At 40.4% G+C, this 18,375-nt stretch overlaps 1 protein-coding gene across 1 annotated transcript; it reads right to left on the bottom strand.

Annotated features, from left to right (window-relative positions):
• Window positions 1-278: 278 nt before the first annotated feature.
• lactb2 (lactamase, beta 2) lies at window positions 279-7,947 on the bottom strand. The gene is made up of 7 exons (XM_014139505.2): window positions 7,647-7,947; window positions 7,293-7,456; window positions 7,001-7,124; window positions 6,570-6,748; window positions 6,104-6,252; window positions 1,355-1,442; window positions 279-1,251 (listed from the first exon to the last, which is right to left on the bottom strand). The coding sequence occupies exons 1-7, from the start codon at window positions 7,766-7,768 to the stop codon at window positions 1,205-1,207; spliced, it is 873 nt and encodes a 290-aa protein (XP_013994980.1). The 5' UTR covers window positions 7,769-7,947; the 3' UTR covers window positions 279-1,204.
• Window positions 7,948-18,375: the final 10,428 nt, after the last annotated feature.

The raw sequence follows: 18,375 nt of genomic DNA, 5'->3' as shown, positions 1-18,375 counted from the left end.
AAGCGCAAAGAACAGTGGAAGGCAATTGGTAATATCTTTTCTTGAGTGGTTCTCTGCTTGTGGCCTAAATACAAAATCGATGCCATTATGGGCTGACATTCTACTCATTGTCCACAGTTCAGTTATTGCCTCTCCTTGATAAACACTGCCACCTAGTGATGATTTATTGGTATTATAATCAGTGGCTTTGGCATTAGCATTGATCATTGCCCCAAAATACTTCTTTGTGTATATTATTGCAAAGGCAGTGAATGATATGAATGATAACTGAGTACCGGTTTGTTTTATATTGAAAAACAATGTGTTTATTAGACGGCATCTGTACATTTTACATTATAGATTCATACAGTTTGATCTGGGTTTCTCAATAGAAAAATCTGTTAAATCTTGGTTTCTCAATAAGAAAGGAACAATAAGATCACTTCACAGGGTTTAAATGTGCTTCATCTTAGTTTAGCAGAGTTAAACTGTCCACAGTAACATTCTGAAAGCAGTTCAATTCATACAAAAACAATGTATGAAATGTATGCATTCACTACTGTAAGTCGCTCTGGATAAGAGCGTCTGCTAAATGACTAAAATGTAAATGTAATAATGCCCAAATGTCCAAGATCAGCATATTAGCAATAATAATAATAATTGTGGGGCTGCTTATATTTGTCCTGTTACACACTTGTATACGTTTGTAATGGAAATGTGTTTCTTGCATATCCCAACTCCCCCTGAGCTGCTGCAGGAATTGGGGTCACAGCCAGGGTCACCAATGGAGCAATTGGGGTTAAGTGCCTTGCTCAAGGGCACAGCAAGATTTCTTACCTTGTTGGCGCTGGGATTTCAAACCAGCAACCTTTCGGTTACTGGCCTAACCCTCGAACCTTGAGGCTATCTGTCGATGAATGAGGGGTATAAATGAGGGGTACCCACCAGTGCATTTGCAGCTCCCTATATTGATGTGCCACATTTTAAACACCCCTTTAGCGGTCTTCAGACATAAAGTACAGACATTAAATAATTGCAGTGCTATACAAACATTAAATCATTGCAGTGCTATAAAGAATTACAAAGTAAGATTCTTGCAAATACTCTACTTCACGTCAAACAAGCTCAGTTGTGTGTGGGACAGGGAAATGTGAATCACTTGAAGATCACGTGTCCTTTGTTAGGGATGTCATTTTTCAACAGATAAATCAGATTAAATCATTGATCACAAATTACTCTTCCATTTGTTGGTGTGAGAAGAATCATCACTAGCTGAAAGAAAAATAGTAAATGAAAAAATGTTAACTACTGGAAAATGGTAATACATTAACCGAATGGTGTAACATAATGTAATGTAAGTGAAATGAAGACATACCAACAGTTATCTTCCCCTCCTTCTCCAGTTTCTTTAGGTGATGCACAAGGTTCACCTCTGCTGCTCTATGCAGATGTTCAGGTGTCTCCTTTTGCAGAAAAGTACATTTTACAAGGTGGGTTACAAAGTAGATTATTCATGGCAGAGGTTTTCAAGGGTGCAAAAAGTTGGACCCGTTCCCAGGTTTTCCCACTCGACCCGATATGCATAAACTATATTTTTAAACTGAGACCATAAGACAGTCAAACCCGTTCCGAAAAGGCCCCTTGAAAAAACATAACAATGCAGATCCGAGAGTAGAAAGAGCGAAAAATAAACCGACCAGTTGCTGCCAACACCATCAATAAACAAGCAATATTGCCCAAATCATCCACAGTTACAGGTCCTTAAAACCTACCTATAACAAATTACACCAAAAAATATTAATCGCCTTTCGATGTGTAGCATATTCAAAACTTTGTAGCCCATTGTTTTAATGGTTTTTACTTTCCTAAAACAATAATTGTCCACCTCATGGTTCAGCTGTCAGAGATTTGAGCACCAAATGCACCAGGCATTGCATGTATGGGCCTATAGGGTTAGGTGTCCACTGTATGATATTAATATTTAAAAGCAGGCACACGTGAAGTGAGCAGCCAGAACCAGTTTCAGCTGGACATAAGCTATATGTTTTATTGAGTTGCAATTGGCTGACACAGATAATTCAGCTCGCGTAGTTCCCATCACCTCACACACATTAAATGAACAGAGGACGGGTCCAATCAGGTCTCGGTAACTCAATTTTAATTGCACATACACGAGACCCGTGGCAATTATATCAGACCCGACCCAAATCCGAGACAAAAGTCTGAATTTAGGACCCAGACCTGGTCAGATCTCAAAATGTTGGGTCTGTTGGACCCGTGAAGACCTCTAATTCATGGGTTGCACCTTTGTCAACATTCCACAGCAACTGCAGCCATATTGATGCTCAAAAGTAGAACAGGGACTAATGACTTTGCCTAAATTACACTATAGGGGCTTGGGAATTATGATAACATTGCTAGTACACAGAGTATTTAGTAGGAAACAACTTTGCCATTATCATCATGTTGTAAAATTTACTTTAAACAGATGTTGTCATTAGCTAGCAAAGTTCGTCAAATCAAATTTTATTTCCATCACATGCGCCGAATACAACTGGTGTAGACTTTATAGTGAAATGATTGCTTACGAACCTTTCCCAACCATGATGCAGAGTTAAAAAAATTATATACAAAAATAAACTAGTAACTAACACGAGGAATAAATAAAATACACAAGAACAGTATTTGGTATTTTATTAGGATCCCCATTTGCTGTTGCGAAAATTTGCAGCTAATCTTCCTGCTGTCCTCACAAAACATGAAACAATGGAACTATATACAGGGAGTAACAGTACCAGATCAATGTGCAGAGGTATGAGGTACTTGAGGTAGATATGTAGACTAAGGCACAGTAAAGTGACTAGCAAAAATAGCACTCAAAAATAGCTAGCAATGCTAACATTAGCTAGATAAAATCTGGAGATCTCCCCTCAATCTTAGCTAGCTACTGCAGCTAACGTTATACTGCATCTAGGTTTTCCTACTAATTATTTGCCTTCTTTAGAAATGTCAATGTTTTCAAGTCACAGTAATGCACTTTTGATCAAATCTTCATCAGTCCTAAAACAAACATTCAAAACAATATTGTGATGCAACGTGCAACCCATATAATTCTATAGGCAAAGCAGTGTTAGTAGGCTTTGAATGATGTAACATTCTTTGGTCAGCATCTACACATACCGTATATCAATCTTATGTTACCAAGGGATGTTACCAAATGTAACCAAAGGACGTTCAGGACCTGGTTGCATAAAACACCTTAAGTTAAAGTTAAGGGGAAACTTTCCCCTTAAAGTTAAGTCAGTTGCACAAAACATTTTAAGGTGAATTTCCCCCTTAAATTAAGTGAAAAAGTTATTTTGCCCACAAAGTCCCTTAACTGCTTCATTCAGTATGGATATCAATGTAAACAGCATTTGTGGATGTGAATGTTGCTTTCATCTGCTCTGGTTACAAAAGTTTGAACATCAAAAAGCTATCTACTTAGGTAAACAATGGAACATGCACAATCCATGGCTATAACGATAGCTGGATAGTTACAGTGGTTCCTCCTTTTAAGTTGTGTCATACTGCAGCACACCTTCCGGGCTGTATCAGAATTCTATGGCACGTTATTTAATTGTCAGCCATTTTTACCATTAATGCAAGTTAGTGCTAGTTTGACTACCAGAGGGCATCTTTGAGAAGCATTTGATAGTCTTCCATATATATTAGCATTACTAGAGAATTTAAAACCTTTTTTGTAAGAACATAGTATATGGAATTTATTTTAAGAAATTTAGCTTAATTCATTTGATTAATATTATGGTGTTTCTATTCCAAGAAAAATGAACAACGAACCCTCAGGGTTTCCGTTAGGATGGAATGGAAAATATGGCACTGTACAACGTGACAGTCGGGAGTAGGTTACAGCATAAGAGGATTGGAGGATTCTAAATTAATATCTAAGGGGCATAACATTTCCACACCATAATTATAGTGTAACCCAATAATCAAACAGAGATTCAGTGAAAATAAAAATTGCATTGATTTATCAAGACCAGTCCCCATGCTTGTCTCAGAGCAGCGCGAAACGATGCTGAAATAGTTATTGCTACAAATCCTATTGCTTCTAACTTCAATATGCTCTTTAAATAAATAAGACCTACACCACATTACTCAACACTAGTGAGACTCATTTTGCCTACGGTAGGCCTACAGTATATCGAAGAAAAAAGAAATTCAATGACGTGACCCTCCGCCAATAATTACATTTAGAAGATTGGAGGATTCTAAATTAATATCTAAGGGGCATTTTTTGTTAGGATCTGTGAGAATATCTGAGAATATCTAAGGGGCTTTTATACAATTCTAAATTAATTAATAATAATCCCTTCATTTAAAAAGTTAAGGTATTTTGGAAAGGATTTCGTTTTCATTTAACCTAGAGTGAGTGAGAAAAAGGCCATTCTTGAACATGGGGTGAGATATTCTCACTAATTTGTAAATAAAGCCAGTTTGTTTTTTAGAATTATTTATTTCTGGAGAAACCAAAAGCCACAATGTCCCAAATAATTAGTATCTACCTTTCCAATTACTTTTAGAGTTTGGGATTTACAAATGTGCGCTTTTCATGTCATTTTTCGTTAAATGCAGTTCGGATTTAAGTCTAACTTTTGACTGACGCCTTTAGTGAGAGGTCTAATGCTTTAATATTTAATAATATCTGCCCTCCCAATTAAAATCTAAAGGGGCATTTTTCGCATCATTATTAGTTCCATTATTTTAGTTTGAACGTGTAGACAGGCACTAAGAACAGCGGGAACATTTCTCTAGTCAGCGCCATAACAAATGCAATGCCCCTTAAAGTGTTGCTCTGTGCTACCCTGTGGGGCAGGTTGGGGGTCCACCCCCCCTCCCCCATGGGCTAGGTCCGTCTTCTGTGCGCTGCTCTGCGGCCCCTCCCGTGCCTCCTGCTCTCATGCCTTGAACCTCGTGTGCCTACCTCTATCTCAGTGGAGAGTATATATTGTCCTGCTATAAACGTTTGCAGAATTCACAGCCTGCTACGCTTGTGAAAAACAGGGTTAATAATATATCTGTGAGAATATCCAAGGGGCTTTTATATCATTCTAAATGATTTAATAATAATAGCTTTGTTTTAAAAATAACGATATTTTGGAGATTATTTCGTTTTCAAATAACAAAGTGAGAGAGAAAAAGGCCTTTCATGAACATAGGGTGAGACATTGTTACTAATTTGTAAATAAAGCCAGTTTGTTATTTAGAATGATTTATTTCTGTTTTTAGAGGGAGAGAAATCAAAAGCCTACCATCACCTCATGGGTCTCCCGGTCTCGGCCGGCACAGGTATTGAACCAGCATCAGTTTGCACTGCGATGCAGTGTCTTAGACCGCTGCGCCACTCGGGCGCTGTACAACGTGACTTTAGGCTACAGTACTACAGTAAGAGCAAAATAATCCTAACATTTCCACACCCTAACTGTAGTCTAAGTTTCTCTTAGAATAAAAACCTTAGTGTAACAACAGTTTTAGTAAGTAATACTGAAGTCGTGTACAATTATCAGTTTCTATTTAGGTTTATGTAGCCCATTCATTGCCAGTTAGACACACAGTAGCGCCTTGGGACCCAAAAGCATAATCAGTGCTCTTAACTCCCCCTTACGCTGGTCTGGAGCAATGTAGTGATGCAGGGTACCGTACTAAACCACAAAACTTTTAGTGGAGCAACCATTGTAGCTATAGCTACTCTGTAAGCTAGCTTGACATACTAGAAAGTAATATAAACAAGTTTAGAAAAAAGTAACTACAAGAAATATGGTTAACTATCTTCTGAAGCAATTTGGTTATCCTGTCTTGATTGTAGAAGTTCTATTTTGCTATCTCACAAAATGAGTCAGTGAATCATGCCATCTCCATGGTAACCAGATAATCTTTCTGCCATACATGCCTCCAAACTCCTGTTAAACCCCTTAAGAATGACCTTACCTAAAGGAAATATTTGAGGGGCTCTATGCAACGCCCTTGAACAATTCCCTTAGGTAAGGGGAAATTATTCCTTAAGGGAAACACTTAAGATGTTTTATGCAACCGGGCCCCTAACTTTAAGTTATAATGTACAAACCTTGTAGACGACTTTGACCAGTTCCATAGATGAAAATGTGTTCCCTCCGGCTGCCTGGAGGACACTGAGGATCTGTTGCTCTCTGAGGTTTCTATGGCTGATGTAATGCTGGATCTTAGAACCAGCGTCTTGGACCACAGGGCCATGACCTATAGAAATGAGTTTGGAAAGAAAGTAACGTAGATGTTTTTGTATCAAGTCCTATGCATAGCTGACATAGCTGTAAATGTAAACTAGTAATCTGAAGAGCCTCTCAAATCATGATGTCATGCGTCTTCAGACATCCATATATTTTTGTTCACTGTGCACTTATTCCCCTACTCTACGTCCCAATTGGCACCCTATTCACTATTTAGTGTACTACCAGGGCATATGGACAAAATTATTGCACTAAATAGGGAATAGGGTGCCATTTGGGACGCATTCCCATGAGTTTTAAGAATTGTTTTAGAGCTCAATAACAAACCTGGGTATATTAGGTCAGCCTGTGAGTCCAGCAGAATTTGCAGAGATTTCATATAGTCATAGAGATCTTCAAATACGGCTGTTCCCACCCCCAAAATACAGTCTCCTGAGAAGATGGCCTTCTCTTCCTCCAAAACAAGGGCCATGTGGTCATCTGTGTGTCCTGGGGTAAACAGGACTCTGCGTGCACACACACACACCCACCCACAGTTATACATACAGCCATAATAAAGCTTATGCACTTAACAGCGCTTGACTTGGACTGAAATAGGTGCCTGTTTATATTGAGGTGCAGAAGCTTCACAATACTTCTGAGCCAACATTCTATAAGAGGAATAGGAGATCAAGCCGTAGAATGGAGGTGCCGGTACTCAGCTGCTGCCCAAGTCAAACACTGGCACTACACTATTTACACAGTAACGTTACACTTACTTCAGTGTGGCCCCCTCAGTTTCTATGACGTCTCCATGTTTCAGGTAAGTGTACGTCTTACTTGATCCTATTCTTTCGTCAGTTGGGGGAGAGCGAGGGAGTTTGCTTACTTGTAACTCAGAACCTGTGTGGAGAAATAAAAGCACAAGGGATGTGTGGGTTTCTGAGTCAGCGTCAACAAAAAGCACATAACGCCCTGGACCAGACCTAATAGGTCTCTGAAGCTGTCAATCTGTGGCTGACAAAATGAAACAGTTACCATCGTCAGGTGTCACATCCATGTGTCACTCACTTCCAGTAATGTCCCTGCAGATGTCGATCACTCCACCTGTATGGTCGTGATGCCAATGGGTGACAATGATCTCCTGGATGGCAGTGTTGAACTGGCTCAAGGCTTGTTGGAGACTGCTGATGTACTCAGGGACGGCAGGCTCTCCTGTGTCTATCAACACTCGCCTTAAAACAAGAATGGTCTGTATTTAATTCATGCAGTTTGATACTTTTGTGTAGTTTCCATATCCATAACACTCTTTCAATAAAATTGTGCTACATTAGACCTTCAACTGCAAATGGATAGGCACGCATGTGGCAATGCTGTCCAAGAGGGGAAATGCGAGGCTAGTACATTTCCACAAAACGAAAATACCTTTTCCCCGTTCCAACTAAATACGTATTGGTTCCTTGTAGTGTCATTGGACCAGGGTTGCATCCCAGGATTCGCACAACCCTGGACGATAGCTGCTCGATACGAGGGAGTATTGCACTCATGGCTCACGATGCAATCAGGTACGTATATCAATTCTGCTTATGTTAGTAACTCAAAGCCCCGTGCATGTGAAAATAAAAACTGTAGCCCAAGACCCTGAAGTTATAAATTAGCTTTGAACTTCACCTCTCCGATGTAAATAAACATTGACCTGGACTGGATGATTACTTCCTGTGTGACGTGGCACCTCACCTCGTTTCAAAATAAAAGCCTAATTTTCCAAATAAAAGTGTTTGCTAAAAAGCTTATTTTTCATAAGTCATAACAATTTAGCCTCAAACTGCAAAACGATTGCATATCATTTCATAATAATTATAGTACATCGTAAATACTGCCCCCCCCCCCCCCAATAGATGGCAATGACAGACACAAGCACGAGATGGTAGTAACTGAGCTAGGTCAATAGGTAGAGCCATTGTCAAATCTTATTCAGAGGTACATGGTTAATCAATTGTCTATATCAGTATGTTGTAGATAAACTGTAACAGGATAATAAGATAATCACGATTTATGAGAAACACATTTGCACATTTCTCTGTAGAAAAAAACCAAGAACGACCGTTTTCAGCACAAACTGTTGAAAACAACTATAAGTTATGTTTGTGTGAGCATTTGTTTCTTCCCAGTTTAAATATTTCCTTGGGATTGTTTAGCCTCTCTAAGTGTATTGACTTGAATTCTTTATAGTAAGTAAAGCTAAATGATTTTGGTCTGCTGTCATCGGCATAAATGTTATAGACCTTCACACATTTCTACATGTCATTTATAACACGATTTAACACCAACTCATTTAATTTGTTTTGACTTTGCAGTTCCTATGCATTGGCCGTATATTCATTATATAGAATATAAGGGACAGCATGATCTTATATAAAGCTGTGTGATATTTATTTTATTCATTCTATTACCCCCCTAAGTGCTTCATGAGTAATAGTACATGCATTACAAGAGATCAATACAGTCAAATTAACCCATAAAGCTGAGATAGGATGCAGCTGTAAATCGTACAATGGGTCCAACAATCCATCCCACTGAATGCTGTGTTTGATATTTGTCTCTCATAAATTGTGACCTATAAAAATGGCTGCTTGGTCTATATAATATTTACAGGAGCGTTGAGAGGTAGCAGAGACCTTTTCTAAATGAAATGGATCTTGCCATCTGGGTATCAGGGCCCTTCTCTTCTCTCCCTCTGTAATTACACAACATAATGGCTGTGCAATCTGTCTGTAATCTCACATTATAATCACTCTGCTTTCCTTCCCTCTTCACCTCACTCTCTCTCCACTGCCGCTAATTCAATATAAATGTAAATGACCGGGAGAAAGAATGGAGAAAGAAATATAGAAATCTCATTTTTATTTACATGCCTAATCACAATAAATTGTTTTGTGTGAATTTGGGTGAAATATGAATGGGGTAGTAGAGGATAAGGGAAAATGAGAGAAGGTTCAGGATGTTTGAAGACTCCTTTGGTTAAAGTATTTTATTACACAAATCCGTCATATATTGTTATAGGCTTACTGAACCATAGTGCTATTCAGACATGAACTATTCTTTCCATTTAAAAATATCACAGAATCCTTCATAGTTCATAAAAATAAGGAATATAATGGCACTAATTTTATCATAATATATTATTGAAAATGCTCAAAAACGTTGTGTAATTACATTTCCCATTTAGAAACTTCATTTACCAATGGTTTAAATGGAGAGAGAGAGAGAGAGACTGGGAGAGAGAGAAGGAGAGAGACAGAGGGAGAGGAACCAGCTCATTGGACCGAAGACACGTCACGTTAATAATGTATGACTAAGCAGGTGTAGCAGGATGAGAGTTTAAATATGGATTATAGATAACAGACATGTTAGGATCGATGCCTGATGTGTAATCTCTCAACTGTCCTTCAACAAATCACTGCAATTTACGCCCATTAATCTTTTATGGGAGCAGTCATGAGGATGCCGAGTCACAAATATCTCTTGAATATCCCACTTTAATTGTGTTGTTATCAAAGTATTATTATCCAAATACAGCCTCCACTTCGCCTATGTATTTCTTATACTGTTCTGACTGTACTCCATATATCTGCTGTTTACTAGTTTCATCATTCAGAATCCTTGTATTCAAGCAATATCTCACCATTCATTACACCCCTAACCCTGTCAGTCCCGAGTCCTTTCAAATAGAGACACATGCAATGAGGTATGCATGAGCCCTGAGTGCAGTGAAGGACTCTTCAAGTCAAAGTTGTGATAACATTTTCTTTCAGTCTGCATAAACCCTTCTTGAAATGTATCAACACGTTCTATTCCCTGACAAACCTTTGACTGACTTGTGTGATGTCACCACCAATGAAGGATGCTTGACTTGTTATTATCCCTCCTCTTGCTGTGATGAAACATCGACGGGTCTGTAGTGGGTCGAGAGCTTGAAGTTCGTCTGTGTCCACATCACTAAGGAATTAACATGGTCCACACACACCCACACAGTTGTGAAGAGGGCACTATAACGCTTCTTCCCCCTCAGGAGGATGAAAATGTTTGGCATGGGCCCTCAGATCCTCAAAAAGTTCTACAGCTGCACCACTGAGAGGATCTTGACTGGCTGCATCATCACTTGGTACGGCAACGGCAAGGCACCCGACCGCAAGATGCTACAGAGGGTGGTGAGTACGGCCCAGTACATCACTGGGGCAGAGCTCCCTGCCATCCAGGACCACTACAATATACCAGGTGGTGTCAGAGGAAGACCCAAAAAATGGTCTAAGACTTCAGCCAACCAAGCCATAGACTATTTTCTATGCTACCGCACAACAAGTGATATCAGTGCACAAGTCTGGAACCAACAGGACCCTGAACAGCTTCTAAACCCAAGGCATGAGACTGCTAAACAAGACCTCTAAATAGCTAATCAAATGGCTACCCAGACTACCTGCATTGACCCTTTTTTGCACTAACTCCCTTGCACTGACTCTATGCACACACACTAGACTATGCACACATACTAGACTCTACCCACACAGTCACACATACTTACACTGAAACCCCAACACACACACACACACACACACACACACACACACACACACACACACACACACACACACACACACACACACACACACACACACACACACACACACACACACACACACACACACACACACACATTACATACGCCCACACACACATAACACATGCATACTAGCGCTACACACACTCTCTCTCTCACACACACACACACACACACACACACACACACACACATTACATACGCCCACACACACATAACACATGCATACTAGCGCTACACACACTCTCTCTCCACACACACACACACACACACACACACACACACACACACACACACATACTTTCACACTCACCACATACACTGCTGCTGCTGTATTTTATCCTGCTGTCTAGTGACTTTAGCCCTACCTGTAGCTACCTCAATTACCTCATACCCTTACACATCGACTCTGAACTGGTACTCCCTGTATATAGCCATGTTATTCTTACTTGTTATTGTTATTCATTATTCACTGTGTAGTTACTTCTCGTGTCACTGTTTCATTTTTTTTAAATCTTTCACTCTGCATTGTTGGAAATGAGTAAGCATTTCACTGTTAGTTAGTCTACATCTGTTGTTACGAAGTATGTGACAAATAACATGTGATTTGATTAAGCTTCTTGTAGTCTACGTATAGGAATTAGGGTGCCATTTGGGATGTCGTCTACGTGTTGTTCTTTTAAGTTCTGTCGCTAGAGGTCATATGGGGAAACAGGTGAGAGTGCTAAAAGGCAGACATTTATATAACACAATGGGATTGACAATTTACACCAGCAATGAAAAAGCAAGATGCTATTGAGCTGTCCCTTACCCTGGCCACAGCACCATATCAATATTGACAGCCAAAATCAATATGATGTGTATAACAAGGAGCTGAAAGCCTGGTCAGAACTAGTGAACTATGTAGGGAATAGGGTGCCATTTACGACATAGCCCGACTCAGTTAGCCCAACTTACCTTTACCACATTAGCATTCGCAATGTTTTCCTGTCTGACTGCTCCTGGCTCTTCACTAGAGTGGAGGGCTAGCTAGATATTGCTTAATTAGTTTCATCAGCAGGAATACATTAAATCCAGCCACACCGAGAGACAATGAGCCCCTTTGTGCCCCTTTGTGAAAACATATTCAAGTGTATTGATTTTCCACACTGAATAAAACCTCCCTTTGATACTTGAGAGAGAGAGAGAGCTGCTGTCATCAAGGCAAAGGGTGGCTACTTTGAAGAATCTCAAATATAAAATATATTTTGATTTGTTTAACACTTTTTGGGGTTACTACATGATTCCATATGCGTTATTTCATAGTTTTGATGTCTTCACTATTATTCTACAATGTAGAAAATAGTAAAAATAAAGAAAAAGCCTTGAATGAGTAGGTGTGTCCCAACTTTTGACTGGTACTGAAATCAATTAACTTGATTTCCTGTTTGTACTGCCTCCTGATTGATCAGACATTTTCTTATTTGCTTATTCTTATTCATTTACTTATTAACTTCATACCCGCCGTACAGTTCAATGAATCCACCTGTTGTGCCTGTATAGTAGATCGCTCCTTTGAGTGGGAGTGGTCGATCTGATCTGATAAAATATACTGCTCAAAAAAACAAAGGGAACACCTAAACAACACATCCTAGATCTGAATGAAATAAATAATCTTATTAAATACTTTTTTATTTACATAGTTCAATGTGCTGACAACAAAATCACACAAAAATAATCAATGGAAATCCAATTTATCAACCCATGGAGGTCTGGATTTGGAGTCACACTCAAAATTAAAGTGGAAAACCACACTACAGGCTGATCCAACTTTGATGTAATGTCCTTAAAACAAGTCAAAATGAGGCTCAGTAGAGTGTGTGGCCTCCACGTGCCTGTATGACCTCCCTACAACGCCTGGGCATGCTCCTGATGAGGTGGCGGATGGTCTCCTGAGGGATCTCCTCCCAGCCTGGACTAAAGCATCCGCCAACTCCTGGACAGTCTGTGGTGCAACGTGGCATTGGTGGATGGAGCGAGACATGATGTCCCAGATGTGCTCAATTGGATTCAGGTCTGGGGAACGGGCGGGCCAGTCCATAGCATCAATGCCTTCCTCTTGCAGGAACTGCTGACACACTCCAGCCACATGAGGTCTAGCATTGTCTTGCATTAGGAGGAACCCAGGGCCAACCGCACCAGCATATGGTCTCACAAGGGGTCTGAGGATCTCATCTCGGTACCTAATGGCAGTCAGGCTACCTCTGGCGAGCACATGGAGGGCTGTGGGGCCCCCCAAAGAAATGCTGGAGGATGTTGCAGGCAGCAGAACGTACTCCACGGCGTCTCCAGACTCTGTCACGTCTGTCACATGTGCTCAGTGTGAACCTGCTTTCATCTGTGAAGAGCACAGGGCGCCAGTGGCGAATTTGCCAATCTTGGTGTTCTCTGGCAAATGCCAAACGTCTTGCACGGTGTTGGGCTGTAAGCACAACCCCCACCTGTGGACGTCGGGCCCTCATACCACCGTCATGGAGTCTGTTTCTGACCGTTTGAGCAGACACATGCACATTTGTGGCCTGCTGGAGGTCATTTTGCAGGGCTCTGGCAGTGCTTCTCCTGCTCCTCCTTGCACAAAGGCGGAGGTAGCGGTCCTGCTGCTGGGTTGTTGCCCTCCTACGGCCTCCTCCACGTCTCCTGATGTACTGGCCTGTCTCCTGGTAGCGCCTCCATGCTCTGGACACTACGCTGACAGACACAGCAAACCTTCTTGCCACAGCTCGCATTGATGTGCCATCCTGGATGAGCTGCACTACCTGAGCCACTTGTGTGGGTTGTAGACTCCGTCTCATGCTACCACTAGAGTGAAAGCACCGCCAGCATTCAAAAGTGACCAAAACATCAGCCAGGAAGCATAGGAACTGAGAAGTGGTCTGTGGTCCCCACCTGCACAACCACTCCTTTATTGGGGGTGTCTTGCTAATTGCCTATAATTTCCACCTGTTGTCTATTCCATTTGCACAACAGTATGTGAAATTTATTGTCAATCAGTGTTGCGTCCTAAGTGGACAGTTTGATTTCACAGAAGTGTGATTGACTTGGAGTTACATTGTGTTGTTTAAGTGTTCCCTTTATTTTTTTGAGCAGTGTATGTTGATTATTTCATGAGGTTGGACTGTCGGACTGAACACTGTTTCTCAAGAGATATTTGTGGTGTTTTTTTGTCACATTTATCCTGTGTTATGTGTTAAATGATGCCAATGTGATTGCAGACCTTTTCATTTAAAAAGGTTGTTATGAGTGCACTTATATAAGTGGATGCATGTGGCATTTTGGCAACTTTATATGGAGTTGTGCATGTTGTCATAGAAATAGATAGAAGACTCATCATTAATATTATTTGTTTTAGCATGGACAATGCCATTGAGGGATTCCACCATTTTAAAGTATTCAACTAGTTGGGGATTCCTATGAGTTGGAAGCAATCAGCTAATGAAGAAGAAGAAAATGGACTACTTAAAACTGAGATGTTGCTCATGTTGTCACAGATGCTAGAATGGCACAGAAACAAATATGAGGCCTCTATCTATCTCTATGGCCTGTTGTTCAGAGGAGTATCTGCCCTCTCATCATCTTTGAGGACATGTATTTCCATTGTTAGAGCGGTCACTCGAATATCTTGTCAATATAATAGACAATCTTTGCTATTAAGTGTCAAATAAAGTAACAGGGTTGACCGTAACAGCGTTGGCAATTTGTCTATCTATGGGTAACAGGGTTGACCGATTATACTCGGCCCGCTCAGTTTTCCACCACAAAACACCAAAAAATTGTCAAAAAGAGTAGAACCACTTGCTTTTACACATTTTTTTTAAAGGAAAAGTTTCACCATATTAAAACGAGAGTTCAGTTCACCTAACAGGGTTGACCTTAAAATGAAATAAACAATAATCTTCAGAAATTACTTTGTCAAAGAAACACAATTACTTTACAATAATGGTGAAACTTGGAGAAATGTTTGGATTAAGTGGGTTGAAATTTTCCAAGAAGTGACACAGGGTTGATGGAGGGACAAAATGATGAATTTTGGCACTTTGGAAAGCCTTTATTCATATATTGAGGTGCACAATCGTGGATTGATTTAAAAACCGATAGAATAATCTTAAATTAATTCTAAAACTCACAGGCAGCCAGTGCAGAGACCTTAAAACCGGTGTAATTTTGCTCTCCGTCTGGTCTTGGTCAGTACCCACGCTGCAGCATACTGTATGTTTTGCAGTTGGCCAATGTCTTTCTTTGGTAGACCAGACAGGAGAGCATTACAGTAGTCATGCCTGCTTGTAATATCAGCCTGAGAGAGAAACGACCGCACCTTGGCAATGTTCCTCAGGTGGTAAAAAGCTATTTTGGTCACATTCCTAATGTGTGATTTGAAATTGAGTACAGAATAATGTTTTTTACCTGGTGCTTTATCTTTAATGCCCGTGAATTAAAATGTGCGGCCAGAATCTCTCTCTGCGCTTTGGATCCAACAATAAGTACCTCGGTCTTGTCTTGATTTAGCTGGAGGAAGTTGTGAGCCATCCAGGTATTTAAATCACTAATACAGTCTAATAATTTAACCATGGAGCTAAAATCCTCTGGTGAAACAGAAATGTAAAGTTGTGTATTGTCTGCAGTGAAAATCAATGTTGCATTCTTGTCGCATGTGCAGAAGATCCAAACCCTTTTTTCATCTCATTTAAAAAACATTCTTGGACCAGATTGTGTTCTTGTTGCTATCAGTTGTTAAAAGTTGCGGTCAAGGAGATTCACACTCCTTTGATATATGTAGGTACCTGCTATCAAATGCCATGTTTAGCCCATTTGTTGTCTGTTTAAATCATGTAAAATAGTGTTTTGCACATACAAATAAAGCAAGGGGTGGATGTGAGAGATTATTACTTAGCAGCTTTTATCCCCTCAGGACTAAATTACGGCAGTTCCATTTGCCAATATGCTGATTCACGGCAGGCCTGTGTCTCAGGTTTATCTGGACTGGAACCAACTAGATACAAACTGTCAGACAGTGGCAGGAAGCTACTGATTAAAGATGCCTAATAAAGGTTTTGTATAATTTCAGCTATTAGTTTTGAAAGTAGAGCTCACGTCATCCAATTCTTATGATATTCTATGAATTCCAATTCGTACAATATTTTACACATTTGTAAGTACTTAAGATCCCATTCGATCTCTTTAATACGAGCAGTCATGGAGCAAAACAATCCTGAGGAGTGAGAGAGAGAGAGAGAGAGAGAGAGAGAGAGAAAGAGAAATGGGATATCCTGAAGTGCGACCACAGCATCTATTGCTAAATTGTTAATAGAAGCAGAGCACAGACTGAGGTGTGAATCCCCAAAGCTATGGCAAAGACTGTGCACCATATGGCAGTAGGCAAGGTTCCATGGCAGCTCTCTGCATGTGAAGAATCACACAGACACATGAACAGAAGTAATAGGAAAATACATATCTATTATTTGCTAGGACAGGTTATTGCATGGCTGGTTATACCCAATCCATACTGCTATTGGTTCTTCCATGCCATACCATTCTGAAGGGGGTTTTCTCGCCAGACTAGCACATTCAGGCAACAGAGTCATTAACTTTTTAAATAGAAAGGTGACTATTGTTGGCTCGTGGAAAATGATTTCAACATCATTTGCAATTCAGATTTTTAGCACATTTGTGAAAGTTTTAAATATTGAATATCTATAGGGCTCCAAATTGTGATCCTTGCTAATTGCATAGATGTCAACAGCGAGACCCTATCATATTAATTTAATCTGGAGATGATGATTAATTATCCCTCATTTACAACTATATATCAAGGTCCCAACTGGCACCCTATTTCCTATGTAATGCATAGGGCTCTGGCCAAAAGTAGTACACTATGTGGGGAATAGGGTGTCATTTGGGGTGATCCTACGTCTGTATATGAGTGAGTGCAGTGCTCTTATTTCTAAGTGCACATTGGGAGACCACCACCTGTCAGGGGACCTGCAGTTTTATGATCTTGATCCAAATGAGCTATGTGTCACCCTGTCGTCACACAGGCCTCGCTAACACTTCAATGGGGTCTCTACCCACACACTGTCACATCTAGAATTGTTTCAGTTACACACTCACTGAATCCTCTATACTCACACATTTTCAAAAAGCAAGGGGAGGGAGGTGGTGATGAGATTTGATGAAGTTCAATGTCACTTTCAAAGAAAATATATTTTTTTAATTTTATTTTTTTAATCTCTTCATAAAGAGAGAGAAAGAGAGAGAGAGAGAGAGATGTTTTAACTTCCTGTAGATAGAAGCTACATCTCTTAAAGGAGCAATCCGGGATTGGTACATCTGTTTTTGGACTTTTAAATGAATACTATATGGATGAAGGATGCTAAGTAATGCCACATTTTCAGTAGCCTGGATGGACAACAGACCACAATGGACAAACCCTTTTATATATGCTAGACATGCCCTGTAAATTGCATTACAAACAACAACACTTCTATTTTGATAGAAACGATCTGAGATGAAAGCGTCTATGGTAGATTGCCTGGTAGAGAATGAAGGTGTGAATGAGCAGTGTTGGCTTTTGAAAGAGCAGGTAGGCTAAACCTCCCCTTTTCATTATTAGATCAAGCCAATGAATGACTCTCTAAATTATACCCACCTCAGGCCAGGAAAGAGAAAGAAGCTGTTGTCTCTGTCAGATGCAAAGACATATTGGATTCAGTCAACGAAGTTAAAGACTAGCTTTTCCCCGTCTTACCATAGAATGCCCGTGGACTGATTGTGAACCAACTGTGGACTGAAGTTGATACCTGTCAGAAGTTTTTCCCGATGCTCCTACAGGCCTACTGTAGGAATTTGCACTATCCAGAAGGAATTTTAAAGATCCTGCAGGAGTAGAACCTCTATGATTTTTTTGATATTCCTGTTGGACATGCTTTCCTGTAGGATTCCCGCGGGACCGTTTTGTATGGGAGACCTTCAATCGAAGCACATGATATAATGACGAGGTAATCATGTTTTGACCGACATGGTCTTCATCACGACAGTTGTCGTGGCTCAGTGGTATGTTCACACAGCTGGAAGAGAGAGAGGAAACACATCATTTCCCCTCTCACTTCCTTCCCTCTCTCCATTGGCTAAATTGGATCAGACATGCAGGTTCTTGATAGGCTGAGGGTGAGGGGGGTGGTTGTTGCTGTTGCTAGGATTCTGTTGCTAGGATCTCCGCTGTCGCTAGGCTCTGTAGGAAACATGTAATGAATTATGGATGGTTGATTTTCTCATAGAGGCCTCATCTGAAATGCAGATGAGCTCAATCCTCCCTCCTTCCCTCCCTTCCTCTCTCTCTCCGCGCTCTGCTTTCCCCATACACACACTTTATTCTGGGTTCATTAAAGGAATCAGGAGTTTGGAATTCGGGAGCTGGCCATTATGTAAAGCCAGTTGCCACTGCCGGGACTCTAGAATATTGATATCAATTCTCATGCAAACACAGGTCAGAGGTCAATATCT

This window comes from Salmo salar, chromosome ssa14 (assembly GCF_905237065.1).
Source record: "Salmo salar chromosome ssa14, Ssal_v3.1, whole genome shotgun sequence".
Classification (NCBI taxonomy): Eukaryota; Metazoa; Chordata; class Actinopteri; order Salmoniformes; family Salmonidae; genus Salmo; species Salmo salar.
Note: the sequence above shows the minus strand (reverse complement) of the source record. Positions and strands in the feature narration are given on the sequence as shown.

Bases quoted from the DNA above. Each gene is read 5' to 3' on its own strand.
- lactb2 (XM_014139505.2), bottom strand. From the start codon at position 7,768: ATGAGTGCAATACTCCCTCGTATCGAGCAGCTATCGTCCAGGGTTGTG. The intron at 6,253-6,569 runs GTTTGTTATTGA...TCATTTCTATAG, and splicing joins GGCTGACCTAATATACCCAG to GTCATGGCCCTGTGGTCCAA. The intron at 1,443-6,103 runs GTTTGTACATTA...TTTCTGCAAAAG, and splicing joins TGGTCAAAGTCGTCTACAAG to GAGACACCTGAACATCTGCA.